Here is a 15,203-nt window from a genome sequence, read left to right as displayed (position 1 = left end):
GGATGATTTCCAAACCATCACACCCTTTTAGAAGAGTTTTCCCACATGAATACTTTATAAAACATTTTAAGGGGTGGTTTCCAAACCTTCACACCCTTTCACAAAAGTTTTCTTTAATAATTTTTAATAAATGATCATCACTAAATATATGAACCAGCTAATAGCTTAGAAGAACAATTCTTCAATAAGTTTGAAGGCACCAGATTACATTCTTAAGTGCTACTTATTTGTGCGAGACAGTGCAATTGATGCTCCTCACTCTAGTGATCCCGTTAAAGCCAAATTCTGAAATACTTTCTTATTGGATCTCAATTTGTAAACAATAAATAAATCAACAGCGTTTCTTCTCACTTGAAAATCTTTATATGTGATAATGCCATAAATTCATAATTTACATTATGAATTTAATTTCTTCTTCTTCTTCTTAACAATATTTTTCTAAAGATTTGGAAAAGCTGAGATTCCATCTTCTCCATTATTATTCTATTTACAGAAGCATGTGCACTCTTGTTTCAAGAGTTCACGTGCAGCTAATGTTACCAGGGTGAAATTGCCAAAACCGTTTGCATTCAACGCTTTAATGTGGCTTTAGCATGCTTTGTTGTGAACTGCATCTATAACAAACTATCTAGTAAAAAATGTTCCTTTTTACAAATTCATAATCATGTCTATAATCATGGCTTTAATAGTACAGAAGACAGACATGCTCAAAAACCACAGCTACATTATATCTGGGCAATTCTGAAAAGCTTTCCTCTCCCGTGCACTCCAATATTCGCCATTATAAACCCATGTAGGCTCAATATCTCCATCTTTCAGTGAATTAACATGTTTTTTCCTGGGATCTCGCTGCAGATGTCATAAACAAAATTAAACATTGGTTCCAATGGTTACCTTCAACTTGTACTGTTAATCAAATAAAGCCATTACAGCATCCATAAAAAAGACAACAGACTTACAATACCCAACCACAATAGTGACAGGATTAATCTCACCTGTTGAAACCACATGCATTTCCACTCCCTTTGCCGGTCTTTTCGCCACTTACAAGCTGCGCGCTGCTTCTCTTCAAGTCTGTACTTTTCATATGTAGCTTTCTCTACGTCACCATTCTCCTAAAACAACAAATATACCATATTATTTTTTTATAAGTAAATAGTCTGAAATATGATTGAAATTTTGCATAAAATAGAACTGTGACTGAAATGAGCTATTCAGTTTTCTACAGCTGGAACCCAAATATTGGCGTTATCAATAAAACTTTTTCATAACAAAGCTGTCCTCTGCATAGCTTAATGAATGTGCAGGTGGGATGACTGCCATAGAAAGCATCCATCTGAAATCAGTTTGTTGGTAAATGGTAACTTCGGCATGAATGAAATGCTTCATGGAATCTCTATTAACACAATTTTTAACAACCATGTTTCCTATGTTCGGATATAGTTAAAGGCCGTCTTCTCTCCTATATTTCTCTTTTAACCTTAGCAAATGTTGTAAGTTGTTTGCTGCTAGTGACTTTTGGCCATTGCAACCAAATAACCAAGAATGAATATTACTGCTCCCGTTCCATACTTGGTTAAATTATTGAGGATATTACCAATACACATACAATATGCAAAGCCCACACCATCAATCGACAGGTGGAAAACATAGCAGCCAAGCATAACCTATTTGCGGAACAAAAGATCCTTCCAAACTGTCACAAATATCCTTTCACGTTATAAACTCAACAATAAAATTCATTTATAGATCTCGACGCTACTTCCTTCTCATGACTGAAGATTTATATATCTACTACGTTCCACAGAGTTTCAAAATGGGGGTGGGGGAGATGATGGATCATAATTTGGGGTAACAGCTGCCACAGCGCGCTCGCGCGCACATATACATAATTAAACACACACACATATATAATTAAACTAATTAAAATTCAAAATTATTGAACTAATTAATAATAAATATATTACACTATTATATATGTGTGTCTTTTTGGCAATTCCGTGTTCTTTCTACACCAAATCTTCATTCTTCAGAGAACTAACTGTGAAGCTGAGAATCTGACTGGTCCAAATGATGGAGCTGTGCTATTCTCTATTCTTGAATCTTTTAATTTACTTTATTCTTTGTTATTAGAAAATCCTTACAGCAGTCAGCAAATACTCACAAAAATTTATTAAAAATTGATAATATTCACTAATCACCACCCCCTTCAATCTCTACTAAGCTCAAGGTGTCCGTTACGTAAGAACTAATAAATAGTTGATCATTAACTTCTTTTTAAGTTTAGATAAGAGAACATGCATCTGAGTAAAAAAGTAAAAATAATAACAGCTGTTTTAATAGTCTGTCAGCTGTCTTGCCACCAGTATCATGTAGATATTCATTCTTCCAAGGTCAACCATTTGTACATGCCATCATGTTGTCTGTTTGTTCAAAGATTTGATGCAAATCAAAATCATAATGATGGAATATAAGAACTTGGGCCAGTGTGGGGACTCCCCAGCATCCCTGGGATAGTCAAGTGGCATGCAGGCATCCCCTAGCCATACTAGCAGTGTCAGGTTATCCCCTCAATCTTCCCTACAGAGAGGAACACACTCAGGACATCCCCTGCTTCTGTAGGGATGTCTCATGGATGACCCCACCTACAGGTGCCAGTTGGGGAGTGGTGAGGGGATGTTTTGTCCGTCCCCAAATTCCAGGGACACCTCCATCACCAAAACAACCCATTTTGGGGGTTCGGACAGGTTCCCATGGAACATTATAAATACATACATACATACACATACACATATATATACACGATTGCTCAGGTGGGATAATTTAAGTAATATTCACATTTTTTTAGCTTGAGATTAACTGCCTTTGTAAATGGCTAGGCCGCTAGAACATAACCAAGAGAATCAACTGTTTTTGTCATCGGAAATTTTACCATGAAGTAACTTACACCATCAAGACCCTGGGCTGGATAAAGATTAGAATATAAAGCACTTTTTTTAATTTTAAAGAATAGAATGAGCAGAGCAACCAGGTTGACTGCATGATGATGAAAGTTGGCTGACAGTAGATTGATATCTTAGGAGGTGGGATGAATATATTAAAAAAAAAGTTGTTTTTTAGGGCGTGGCTAAGGCAGAAGCCAATTTGGCATATGAGAACTCCTCTTCAAACTTATGATCAAGCTACAGAGTAATAGCCTAACAGGCTGTCTGATGGCTATTGCCTAAGTTGCAGGGGTCGCTGGTCTGAGGGCCTGGTACTGGTCCGGTTTGCCTGTGGGTTCGGCCAGGGTTCGTACCCAAGCGAGCTGGTTCATCCGGGGCTAACCAGGGTGAACCCACAGAGGAGACTCCAAAATGTTAAAAGAGTACCACCAAGGGCTTTAGAATATCCTTAAGATCCCAAACTGGAGCATTATTAATCAATGTGAATGGGCATCAGATCTACTGGTTTAATGATCAAAGAACAACATTGGGGTGAAGAACATTCAAATTAGAATGGTAGTGCCAGATGACCATAGAAAAGGCTGTAACACAAGGCATAGGAGGTGTTAACACAAGTTAATCAACCAGAGTACAGTTGGCAGGTAGCAGTGGTTTCCTCTAAGAGCTCCAGTTTGCTACGTCTTCCTCTAATATAAACATTATTAATTGCAGCTGATATTGAACTTGATGTATATGATGCTATGATGGTATGGTCATGATGCTATGATTACAAGTTTATGGTGGTTTTGTTGTTTATATGATGCTATGATGGTATGATCATGATGCTATGATTACAAGTTTATGGTGGTTTTGTTGTTTTATATGATGCTATGTGACATTCTAATCTTAATTCATGCTTCTAGGCTTCATATATATATTTGTTTTTGTACTAACGAACCCAAACCCCTTTTCAAAATTTTGCCGTACCAGCGTACCAGTTCTTCGAACATGAACCGGTGCCCGAACCCAAACCGGCAACTTAAGCTATTGCCTGATATACCTGATTCATTGATACCTGCGTGGACAATGGTTAATAGGTGAAAGGTGTAATGTGGCACTACTATAACTCTATAACCCTATTAGGTATGTTACTGAAATTAATGGAACAAAGAAAGTGAGTTTTTTTTATCTAAGAGCAAAGTGAGTATCACTGACGTGTGCAAGGAGAATGAGGCTGGCAATATTCAAAAGATGATCTGGTAACCGTAAACATATTCATTGTCCACTGATGTTGTGGATAATTTATATAAGCTACTTATTAGGTGGTTTGATCATATTGTGCTGAATCCTGATGGTATTGTAATAATCAGAGGCCAGTTATTACATCACAATGTTACCTGTTTAGATTCCATGGTTTGCTGACTTTTCTCCCTGGGTTCAACTGTGTGTGTGTGTCTATACATGCATGCATACATACATACATACACATATATATATATATATATAGCACGGCTGATAGTTGGTACTTCAATGTCAATTGCCAAACATTAAACAACGAATCTCCACAATTTGAAACTAATAGAAGTCATTATATTGTTCTCTTTTGAGAACATCAATGTCATCAGCTCGTTTGTTGGAAGGACAGACAGTGCCAGTGCCATTCCCGCTAGCCGTGCCATGCAAATGATGACATGTAACAGCCTCATGCCCCTCATCCTCAATTGAGATATATGATTTCAAGTGATAGAAGTGACAGAAAAGGGTGTCTGAAGTGGCGATTATGACCATTTTAAGTGGCAGAGATCCCTCAAAAGCATGTCTAGCCTCTCTTGAACATAATGTAGTAATAAAACACTAAAAGAAAGAGCATTGTATTTGTGTGTTCAGATAATTTTTTAGCAAGCTTTTTCAGTGTTTATTTATCATCTTTTTCAATGGCACCTTCACGGTTTAAATAGTGATTTTTTGTTGAAGAAATGAACCATACTGAATTGTAAAAGAACTAATCACAAAGTGGGTTGGTAGGTCAATGGAAGAGCACCCCAGCAATAAATGGGAGATCCTAGGTTCGAGTCCTAGCTGGTCCATGAAAATTTTAACAAGGTATTTAATCCAAGCTAGGAGCCTTGGGCATCCACCATATGGCTCAAGGGGGGGGGGGGGTCTTGGAGAAATGAGCCACAACTGAACTTTAAAAGGATCAATCACAAAGTGGTTGGGTAGCTCAATGGTAGAGCACTCCAACAACTATGGAATACCTAAAGGCACATTTGTTATTATGACGTATTGTTTAAAAAACTAAAAGGTCAGCACTCAAACAATTTCCAAGGGCGCAAAGTTGTGGTAGAGCGCTCCAACAACTAAGGTATCATTTTACATACAATAGATGGGGAGCAAAGTCCAATGGATACTTATATGAGGCCATGGAAAAGGTCAAGAAGGCCATCCAAAACTATTGGAGTGGAGATATAAATAGATATTGAACCCATATTGAACATTATTGATTGGAAAAGAAATAATCAACTCCACCAACCCTTTCGTGAAGCAACATACTGCCTTAACCTATGGAGGGCCTCCCAACATGTATTGAGAGGATGTCTCCTAACAATGAGGTCAGGCACATGATTATTGAAGAGTTGTGTAAGCCAGTTAATAATTAAATAAGGCTTTTTGGTAATGTATTAAAATAAAACAATAGTATTAAGTTATACTTACGGGGTAGTTGGTTGTCTGACGGTTGATGGCCTAACCAACCGCAAACTCTTTATATGTAAGCTTGTAGCAATTGGAGAGACATGCTAGTGGAGATTAATATGATATACATCTGTGTTACATGAATATATCTCGGTATACTGTGTCGTGTGTTGTTGGTTCCATGATAGTGTTTTATTGTGCTCTGGTATTATAGTTGGATCTTGGTGTTTTGTATGCTACAACGTAATCCACTTAGGCTACTAACATTTTGGCGCCACTACCTAAGTTGAATCCGGAGGTCTCTGGAGGGAAGGCTGGCGGGATGGAAGCATAATGAGTCGTCCATTCGACCAAAGCATCCGGGTAACAGACAGTGACGTAGAGGATAACACGGAAGTAACCAGGGAGGATCAGTTGACACAAGACCTGATTCATGCGTGGGACATTTCCGTGGACCGGTATGTACAGCGAGAAGCGGAACTGAGCGTGGTCTCGACTGATACGGTACGGGCGGAACTCAATGTGAACCAGGCGGTACATGATCTACTGGGTAGCCTTCCCCGGTTATTGGCACGTGTACTCGTGGAACGTGAAGAGGAATGAGAGAACATACAGAGGGAGCAGCGTAGGTAGCAAGTGCTTCAACAGTATAGAGAAAGGAACAGAAGGGAAGCAGAACAATGGGACTCCACACAACGGAGAAACCACCGTAGCCCCAATAATTAATGCCAAATACACTCAACAAAGATCGAAGCCGACAACCCCTGGAGGAAGAAGAGGGGAGCCACGAAGACATAGTAAGGAGATCCCTGTGCATCCAAGAGCAACTCGAGAGGCGCCTGAAACTCTACCGGATAGTTGAAGAGAGAGGGAGCCTAGCAAAAGGTTCGCGGCAACATACACAAGAGTGGGACAGGAGTCGCCACAGCCCATAGGCAATAGAAAGTAGCGAGAATTGGGAGCAAACAACCGCCCCAACCGAGTCACTCAACAATTTCCAGAGTAAATCGGAGAGCATGAGAAAGATGGCACATAACCCCAAAAAACAAAAACTTCCCAGATTCAATGGACTAGGATTAGAGGATCCCGCACACCACTGTAAAACTTGTGTCACCATATGGCAGGCCAATGGCGAGGATGATGAGGATAACTGGTTGAAAGCATTTCCGGCCACCCTTCGTGGGATTGCCATTGACTGGTACACGGACCTACCCACCACCTCAAAGGATACCTGGAAAAATCTGGCTAAAGCATTCGAGGAGTTTCGACTACTCGGGGACGACGACGAAATCGTTGCAGAAATATACAACACCAAACAGGGCAAAACGGAGACGGTAAGGTCCTATTACCGCAGACTAAAAGAATTGATTGGAAAAATGGACAATACGCCAGCCGATGGGTTGAAGAAGCGATGGTTCATTGAGGGATTGCAACCATCCCTGCAGAAGAAGATGAAGGTAGTGCCTCCATCCACAGTCACGGAACGCATACAATAGAGCCATGGACATTGAAAGCGAGAACAAGACATCAAAGGGCAAGAGGCGTACAAGTGATGAAGATAGCAGTGATTAGGGAAGCGAGGAGGAGTCACGCACAATACAAGCACTCCAGAAGGATATGAGACGAATGATGCGGGAAATGCAGATGCAAAAGGAAGAAAGTAGGGAGGGTAGGGACCTCTAGTGCACTGAATGCAAACTAGAGGGACACACAAAAACCAATTGTCCAAAGAAAACTTTTTGTGACATCTGCCAAGTGTTGGGGCATTCCATCAAGGAATGCCCCTACAACTTGAAGGCAAGGAGTGCCCAGGTACTATATACTCAAGAACAACCAACACCACCAACTACACCCTCCAAGAACACAAACTCAGACGCATCACCAGGGGGCTATAGGAACAGCCGGAGGGGGAGTAACAACAACATCAATAATAATACCCCACGAGGATGCATCCAATATGATGCAAAAGGCAAACCGATGATACAATGTCGACGATGTAACGAATGGGGCCATTTTGCACGTGACTGCCAAAGTGGTGTTGGACAAGGAGGAGGGCTACTCTGCAAATGGTGTGGGCCGAGCAACCACGAAGATGCTGAATGTCCAAGACAGAAAGGTGTGAACATGCTGGAGGTAGTACGGTCGGAACCAGAAGTATTGGCCATTACCCGATCTCACACAAGGAAACTAACTTACCCTGAACCAGGTATAGAAAAGGAAAGACTAAAGGAGGCACAAAAGGAAGTAGAAAGGGAAATGAGTGAGGGACAGCGGAAGACAGTACCCCACAAAACCACCAGCACCATACGAGCCGACTCCGAAACTACCATAATGAACCAACTACTACAAACCACCGTGCCAGTCCGTGTAGTGGATCTGTTGCAAACACTACCACAACTATGGATAGCTATAAACCAAGTGGAGGAGACCACAAAGGAGGAAAAGACGTCGGGCCACAGAGAGGGAATGAAAGGAAGGAACCACTCAAAGGAGACCACCAACCCTATGTTGATGACAGTAGGGGTAGGCAGGACACCAGCTGTAGTAGAAATGGAGATTCTTGGTTACAGACTTACTAACACAATTGTAGATGGTGGGTTCGCGGTAAACGTGCTACCTGAGGAGACATGGAAAACCTTGGGGAAGCCGACGCTCTGGCCACCTGCCTTCCACCTCGTAGGAGCAGATCAACATGGCATAAAACCACTGGGCACACTTATGGGCCAAAAGGTAGCCATTGGAACCCAACAATTCTTTCTGGATTTTATGGTTATATCCTTAGCAAGGAAAGGATACGATGCACTCTTGGGAAGAGGATGGCTCATTACGGCCAAAGCGGATCACAATTGGAAGAAAAACACTCTCAATCGAAAGTGAAGGGAAGAAATATATCATTGATCTAGGAAACCAAGTAGTGAGTCAAGAAGTGGCTTCAGATTCCGGGTCCAAGGAAGGTGAACCAGGAGAGGATGTTGAGATGGAACCTGATGATGAAGGAGTCCTCCACCTGGGGAATTGCTCAGAGGACGAAACAAGTTCTCTCAATGGGTTATTCCACTGGTAGATGGAAGATTATGAAATCTTCCACCCGTGCAACGTGTTGGAGATCCTGGAGATCGAGGAAGGCAATACTTACCAACCACAATTTGCCGAATACCAGGAAGGGGAGGCCCGGGTAGATGGGACCCCGACCCACCAATTCGGAGAAAATGAGATCGTACAATATGTGGAACCCAAGGTACAACAAACCAACCTCGGCGAAGAAAAGGACCCAAAAGTAATACTAGTAGGGGACGATTGGGACCCCGTACTAAAAGCAATAGCCTTTAAAATATTCCTGGAGTACAAAGATGTGTTCGCATGGACATATAAGGATTTGAAAGGAGTGCCTCCAGAACTATGCGTACATCGCATACCATTAATACCAGGAGCTAGGCCAGTAAGGAAACGACCTTACCGCATGAACAAAAATTATGCGGCAAAGGTACAAGAGGAAATAGAAAAAATGTTAGAAGCCGGAATCATATTCTGGGTGCAAACCAGTGAATGGGTCTCGCCTATTGTCATTTCGCTCAAAAAAGAGGGGATTCAGATCCGCATCTGCGTAGACTTCAGATGTTTAAATGCTGTGACAGTGAAAGATCCCTTTCCCATACCGTTTACCGATAGTATACTGGAAGAAGTGGCGGGGCACGAAATCTATTCCTTCATGGATGGCTTTTCGGGCTACAACCAGATCAACATAGCCGAAGAAGATAGGCTGAAAACCACCTTTATTGTGGAGGATGGAGTTTACGCGTATAACCGAATGCCATTCGGATTATGCAACGCCCCAGCCACATTCCAGAGGATCATACTGCATATCTTCAACAAAATGGCAACTGGAAATTTTAAAGCATTTCTGGACGATTGGTCAGTGTACAGCGAGAAGAAAAATCACTTGCAAATACTGGGGGAGTGCATGGAAAGGTGCCGTCGAGCACGACTTGCCCTCAATCCGAAGAAATGTCGGTTCCTCGTCCCCCAAGGAAGATTACTTGGCCATATAGTCTGCAAAGCAGGTTTGAAGACTGACCCGGATAAGATAAGAGTCATCATGGAAATGGAAAACCCAACAGATGTTACAAGAGTAAAATCCTTCCTGGGCCACATAGGATACTATCGACGGTTTATCAAAGGATTTGCTGAGGTCTCCCTTCCACTAGAAAAACTCACCAAGAAGGGGGAGCCATACGTATGGCACCATGAGCAAGAAGAGGCCTTTAGGGAACTTAAATCCAGACTTGTAAGTGCACCTATCCTGATATACCCAAACTGGGATAATAAATTTCATGTGCATGTGGATGCCTCCAACTTTGCCATTGGCGCCACCCTAGCTCCTGGCAGGAGCCACAGGCTTGGATCACCCTATATACTTTGCCAACCGCTTATTGTCGAGAGCAGAAAGAAACTATAGTACCACAGAACGAGAAGCCTTGGGGATGGTGTACGCAGTGCAAAAATTCCATCATTACCTCCTGGCTACGCCCTTTACCTTCTTCGTAGATCACCAGGCACTCTTGTATCTAGTCAACAAACCGGTCATCCAAGGGAGAGTAAGTCGATGGCTGATCTTACTGCAGGAATTTACTTTCAACATTGTGGTGCGACCCGGAAAGAGCCATGTAATGGCTGATCATCTGTCAAGAATAAAATCAGGGGAACGCGCAGAAGGGGGAGTAAATGAGGATTTTCCAGATGGCCACTTGTTCCAAATAGCAGTCTTACCATCTTGGTATGAAAAGCTCGGACAATACCTCGCCAGCGCAACGTTCCCAAAGGAGATGCCCCCAAGTGAAAGAAGGAAGCTGGCACTAAAAAGCACAACGTTCCAACTGATCCACGGCCTTTTGTATAAATTGGGCCCTGATGGGGTACTACGAAGGTGTGTCTTAGAGGAAGAAATTCCGGGGGTTCTTAGGGAATCATATGAAGGGCTAGCCGGAGGGCATATGGGCCCAGATGCGACCGCAAGAAAAATATTACTAGTAGGGTTATGGTGGCCTACACTTTATGCAGATGCGCGGGAATGGGTGTCAAGTTGTGATACTTGCCAAAGGGCAGGTAAGCCACTCAAATGAGACTTCATGCCTCTTTTTCCATCCCAACCACAGGAGTTGTTTGAGAGATGGGGGTTAGATTTCGTAGGGCCACTCAGGATAAGCAAAGCACACAGATGCCGGTACATAATCGTAGCTACAAAATACCTTACAAAATGGGCCGAGGCTAGAGCTCTCCCAGACAATACGGCACTTAGTACAGCCAAGTTCCTACGTTTTGTGAACCAGGTGATATGCACTATGACAACAGAATTCAGAATTTTTCACACACTGTCAAGTCCATACTACCCAAGGGCAAATGGACAAGCAGAGTCAACAAACAAAGTATTGGTGTCCATTCTATACAAGAATTGTGGAGTAGAACGAGAGGACAGGGAGGAAAGGTTGGGCGCGGTGTTGTGGGCCTATCGTACTTCTTACAAAGCCACTACTGGACATACCCCATTCCAGCTCATGTATGGACAGGAAGCTGTGATGCCAGTAGAGTACACTGTATCAAGTTTGAGAATAGCGGTCCAGAACCGGTTGGGGGATGAGGAGAGCTTAAGGGAGCGGTTGAATACATTACTTCAGATGGAGGAACATAGAGCAGTAGCACAATGGGCAACAGAAGTAGCCCAAAGAAGGAGGAAGTTCTGGCATGACAAACACCTGAGACAGATGAAATTCTCACCAGGACAGTTGGTGCTCAAATACGACGGCCGGAATGAACTCCGACTTGGGAAGTTTAGGGTACGATGGTTAGGACCCTATAAAATAGAGGAAGTAGGGACAAACGGAGCTATAAAATTATCTACCCTAGATGGCGATCCGATCAAAAACCCAGTAAATGGCTCAAAACTCAAAATCTACAAGGAGAGAGAAACTGTTGCAACGAATATATTGGGGTATGCCTCGATAGAATGTGGGACTAAGGAAGATGAGAAGGGGTCCAAGTCTCGAAAGTTAAGAACATGGGTCGAGAACAAGGGAAAATTAAATACAGAGAGAACCAAAATAAAAATATTTCGCATGAAAAAAAAAGACCATAGAAAAATAAAGACCAAAGCAAATATTAAGAGTCTAATATGGGGCCAGCAAAATAAAGGAGGGAGTGGTTCACAAAAAATTAAATGGAGGATAAAAAGCACCGGGCATAAAAGGGGGAAAGAAGTGGCACAAAGGCACATAGATCTTTGTGAAGGCAACGGAGAAGTGTGGAGGAGCGTCCAGGGCGTACACACAGAGGAGTTGGCACGAAGGCACAAAAACCCCCACGAAGGCACTACCCAACACGTACGTGCTACGCAGCACATACGCACTACACAGCCTGCACGCACTTCGCAACACGTACGCACGGCCAAAGGAAGACACGCCACGCGTGGGGAGGGGTGGAGCGTACGTGGAGCCGCGCAGGGGAGATGCGGCATACATAGAGGGCGCAAGGGGGGAGGTGTCACGAAGAGGGAAGGCGTAGGCACACCCGGGCGCGGTGGCACGAAGGGGATGCAGGGAGGGGAAGGCGGAAGTCAGGAAGGGAGCGCAGGGAGTGTATGCAGCGCAGGGAGTGTACGCAATACTGCAGGCACACATAGCACACACAGCGGCCAAAGCATACGTAGCACACGTAGCAGCCAAGGCTGCGGCGTACGCCTTAGCCATAGCAAGCGCAGGGACTACCCCATACACAACCGCATCGCAAGCAGGGACAAGGTAAATCGACCACATCAGCCCTGCAGTATAAGAACTCAAAGCCACCAAAGGGGCCATCACTACAGTTGCTCAGCGAGGGAGAAGCGTACGCCAGCAAGACACAAGATGGTGAAAGGGAGTCACGGCAACCCTAGAACGGGTAGTTATGACATAAACTACAAGGCCAGTACCTCTAACAAGCAACCAATGGCCATGCCGGGAACCAGCAAGAAAAGCCAGGACAGGGCAGCAGAACAGGTAAACGTGGAGAATATTACGTTTGAAGGAGTTCTTGGAAGTGAGTGCAGAAGGTGGTGGGAAAGCAATGAGGAGGACCACCCTCTAAAGAATTCATTGAAGAAAGCAGAGGTTGATAAAATCATTTTTATGCCCATCTTCAATCTGAAAGAATTTGAGCCTATATTGCACGCTATGGTCCATGGATATGAGCAGGACAAGCATAGATCAGTAATTGATTATTTGGGATAGACGGTGGTCATCTCTTATGCACCCAAGGAATTCAGCAAGGTTTTCGGAATTCCAGGTAGCGAAGATTCAGCTATGAAACCCTAAGCAAGAATGTCTATAGAAGAAAAGCAGCAGCTGCTGGAACAAAATCTGCGGTAATACACTTATAGAAGAGCAATGGGACAGTTTATGGCAAAATAGCAATAGAAGGGGCCTAAAGAAATCTTACCTCACCTCACCAGAGTGGAGATGTGTCATGGATATCCTGAAGAGTAAGCTAACAGCAGCAAGCCGAGCATCCGATGTTGCAATATGGATGCTACGCCTCATGTACGGACTGAGCAATGGCAAAATATACAACTGGGGCCGAGTCCTTTCCAGCCGGGTAAAGGAAGCCATGCTTTTTAAACATAAAACCCTCTATGTACCCCATCACCTCATCGCCCTCTTCTTGGAAGCATTGAGAACCCAGGTGGCACTGGAAAATAGAGGAGGGTTTGTGGCCTCAAGTCGGGTGGAGCCCTACAAGCCAGCCATGTATTATTGGCTACACCTGGACACTTTTACAGTAGTAGCCACAGAGACGACACCGAGAAAGAAAGCAAGGCAAGAACTGGCAGGGAGCATGGAAGATGGAGGAGAGGAAGATAACAACTCTGACGAAGAGGTAGAGACGGGGGAAGAGGAAACATATATATCATCTTCATCGGATGAAGGCGAAGGGGAATTCCGTATGGAGCAAAGCCACACTATGCATGGACCAGAAGGTGATAAGGAGGACAGGACAGGGCCATTGGAACCAACGGGCATGGAACAGGAAGGAGGGCACGTAGGAGGTCTGCGGCAGGTGGAGACGGAATGCCGTATGGGGGGCATACCAGCCATACCAAGATGGAGAGTAAGGAAAAGGGTACTTTTCAAACCGGCACAGATTCCCACCACGACACATTTGGCACCTGGGGTCGCAGGGACCCCATCCTAGTTAATAGACTTGAGGAGAAACTATGCAGGGACCCACACTCTCCATATAAACACATCCAGGGGTGTGGAAGCCGCTAGGGCTGTTGCATTGGTAGTAGCACCGATAACCAACCCTCTGGCAAGCATGGAGGTAGGGAATACAGAAGAAGAAATGAACCTGGAAGAGCCAGCAGGAGACAAAGGGAAGGGGACTGAGGAAACAGACATGGAGACCGAAACAGACAGCCTACTCGCCAGATTCCAGATGGACATAGAGGTTCCACCTCCTTCACCATCGCTGGGCCTTGACCAGCAGGAGGAGAGCCTGAGGATTGAAGAAACTGGGAAAGGGCACAGCACGTCCTCACAAGTAGAGGGGATCAGAGAGTGGGAAGCTGCTGCACAACATTTTCTTTCGGAGTTGGAAGTAATGAGGACAGCCACAAAGAGGATGAGAGATCATTCTCGAGGATCTGATGTGCCTGCTATAGCAAGAGCAATGGAAGCACTACTGGTGTTTATGACAGAAGGCTGCGAGAGGGAGTTCTTGGAGAAAATCAGGAACCAAGGTTGGTCCGAGACGGAAACTTCGGAGATGGTAGCAGACTGCGGAGTACCACATATCCTCAGTGGGCACACAGGAGGTAATCAGGAAGTAATAGGAGCCCTCACTTCCATGGAACAGACTTTCCGTACTACATTCTTATAGCTCCAGGGGATGACTTGGAAAGCGTGCAAAATGGAAGGAGACCACACCTTAGCCCAACAGCGAGAGAGTGAGCTGAAAGAAAGGGTCAATGCCCTAGAGCAAGAAATGGTTCAAGAGAGAAACATGCGGCTGGAAAAGGAACGGAAGTTGGCAGCCTTTGAGAAAGACCGAATGGATGCACTCAGGCTTCTGAAAGCAACTCGGGAGAAACAACTCATTGCTGAAAGAGATCTGAAGATCCTCCGGGAGCGGACCCCTACGGGAACAGGGATGTCCTCTTGTCCCTCTAAGTAGATAGTTTTGCTATTTTGCTGTTTTGTGTTCGTTTGGAAGACGAACAAGTTTTGGGGGGGGATGATGTAAGCCAGTTAATTAGTAAATAAGGCTTTTTGGTAATGTATTAAAATAAAACAATAGTATTAAGTTATACTTACGGGGTAGTTGGTTGTCTGACGGTTGATGGCCTAACCAACCGCAAACTCTTTATATGTAAGCTTGTAGCAATTGGAGAGACATGCTAGTGGAGATTAATATGATATACATCTATGTTACATGAATATATCTCAGTATACTGTGTCGTGTGTTGTTGGTTCCATGATAGTGTTTTATTGTGCTCTGGTATTATAGTTGGATCTTGGTGTTTTGTATGCTACAACGTAATCCACTTAGGCTACTAAC

The 15,203-nt window shown here is 43.8% G+C and overlaps 1 protein-coding gene across 2 annotated transcripts in view; it reads right to left on the bottom strand.

Moving 5' to 3' along the window:
• Window positions 1–272: 272 nt before the first annotated feature.
• The window catches only part of LOC131061083 (uncharacterized), a 187,014-nt gene continuing 172,083 nt past the window's right edge, over window positions 273–15,203 (bottom strand). For both annotated transcript variants that reach the window (XM_057994592.2, XM_057994593.1), the window contains 2 exons: window positions 996–1,115; window positions 273–849 (listed from right to left, as the gene is read on the bottom strand). In XM_057994592.2, coding sequence (XP_057850575.1) covers window positions 721–849; window positions 996–1,115 — 249 coding nt within the window. In that variant the 3' untranslated portion in view covers window positions 273–720. The remainder of the gene's footprint in view (window positions 850–995; window positions 1,116–15,203) is intronic.

Source organism: Cryptomeria japonica, chromosome 4 (genome assembly GCF_030272615.1).
Source record: "Cryptomeria japonica chromosome 4, Sugi_1.0, whole genome shotgun sequence".
Lineage (NCBI taxonomy): Eukaryota > Viridiplantae > Streptophyta > Pinopsida > Cupressales > Cupressaceae > Cryptomeria > Cryptomeria japonica.
Note: the sequence above shows the minus strand (reverse complement) of the source record. Positions and strands in the feature narration are given on the sequence as shown.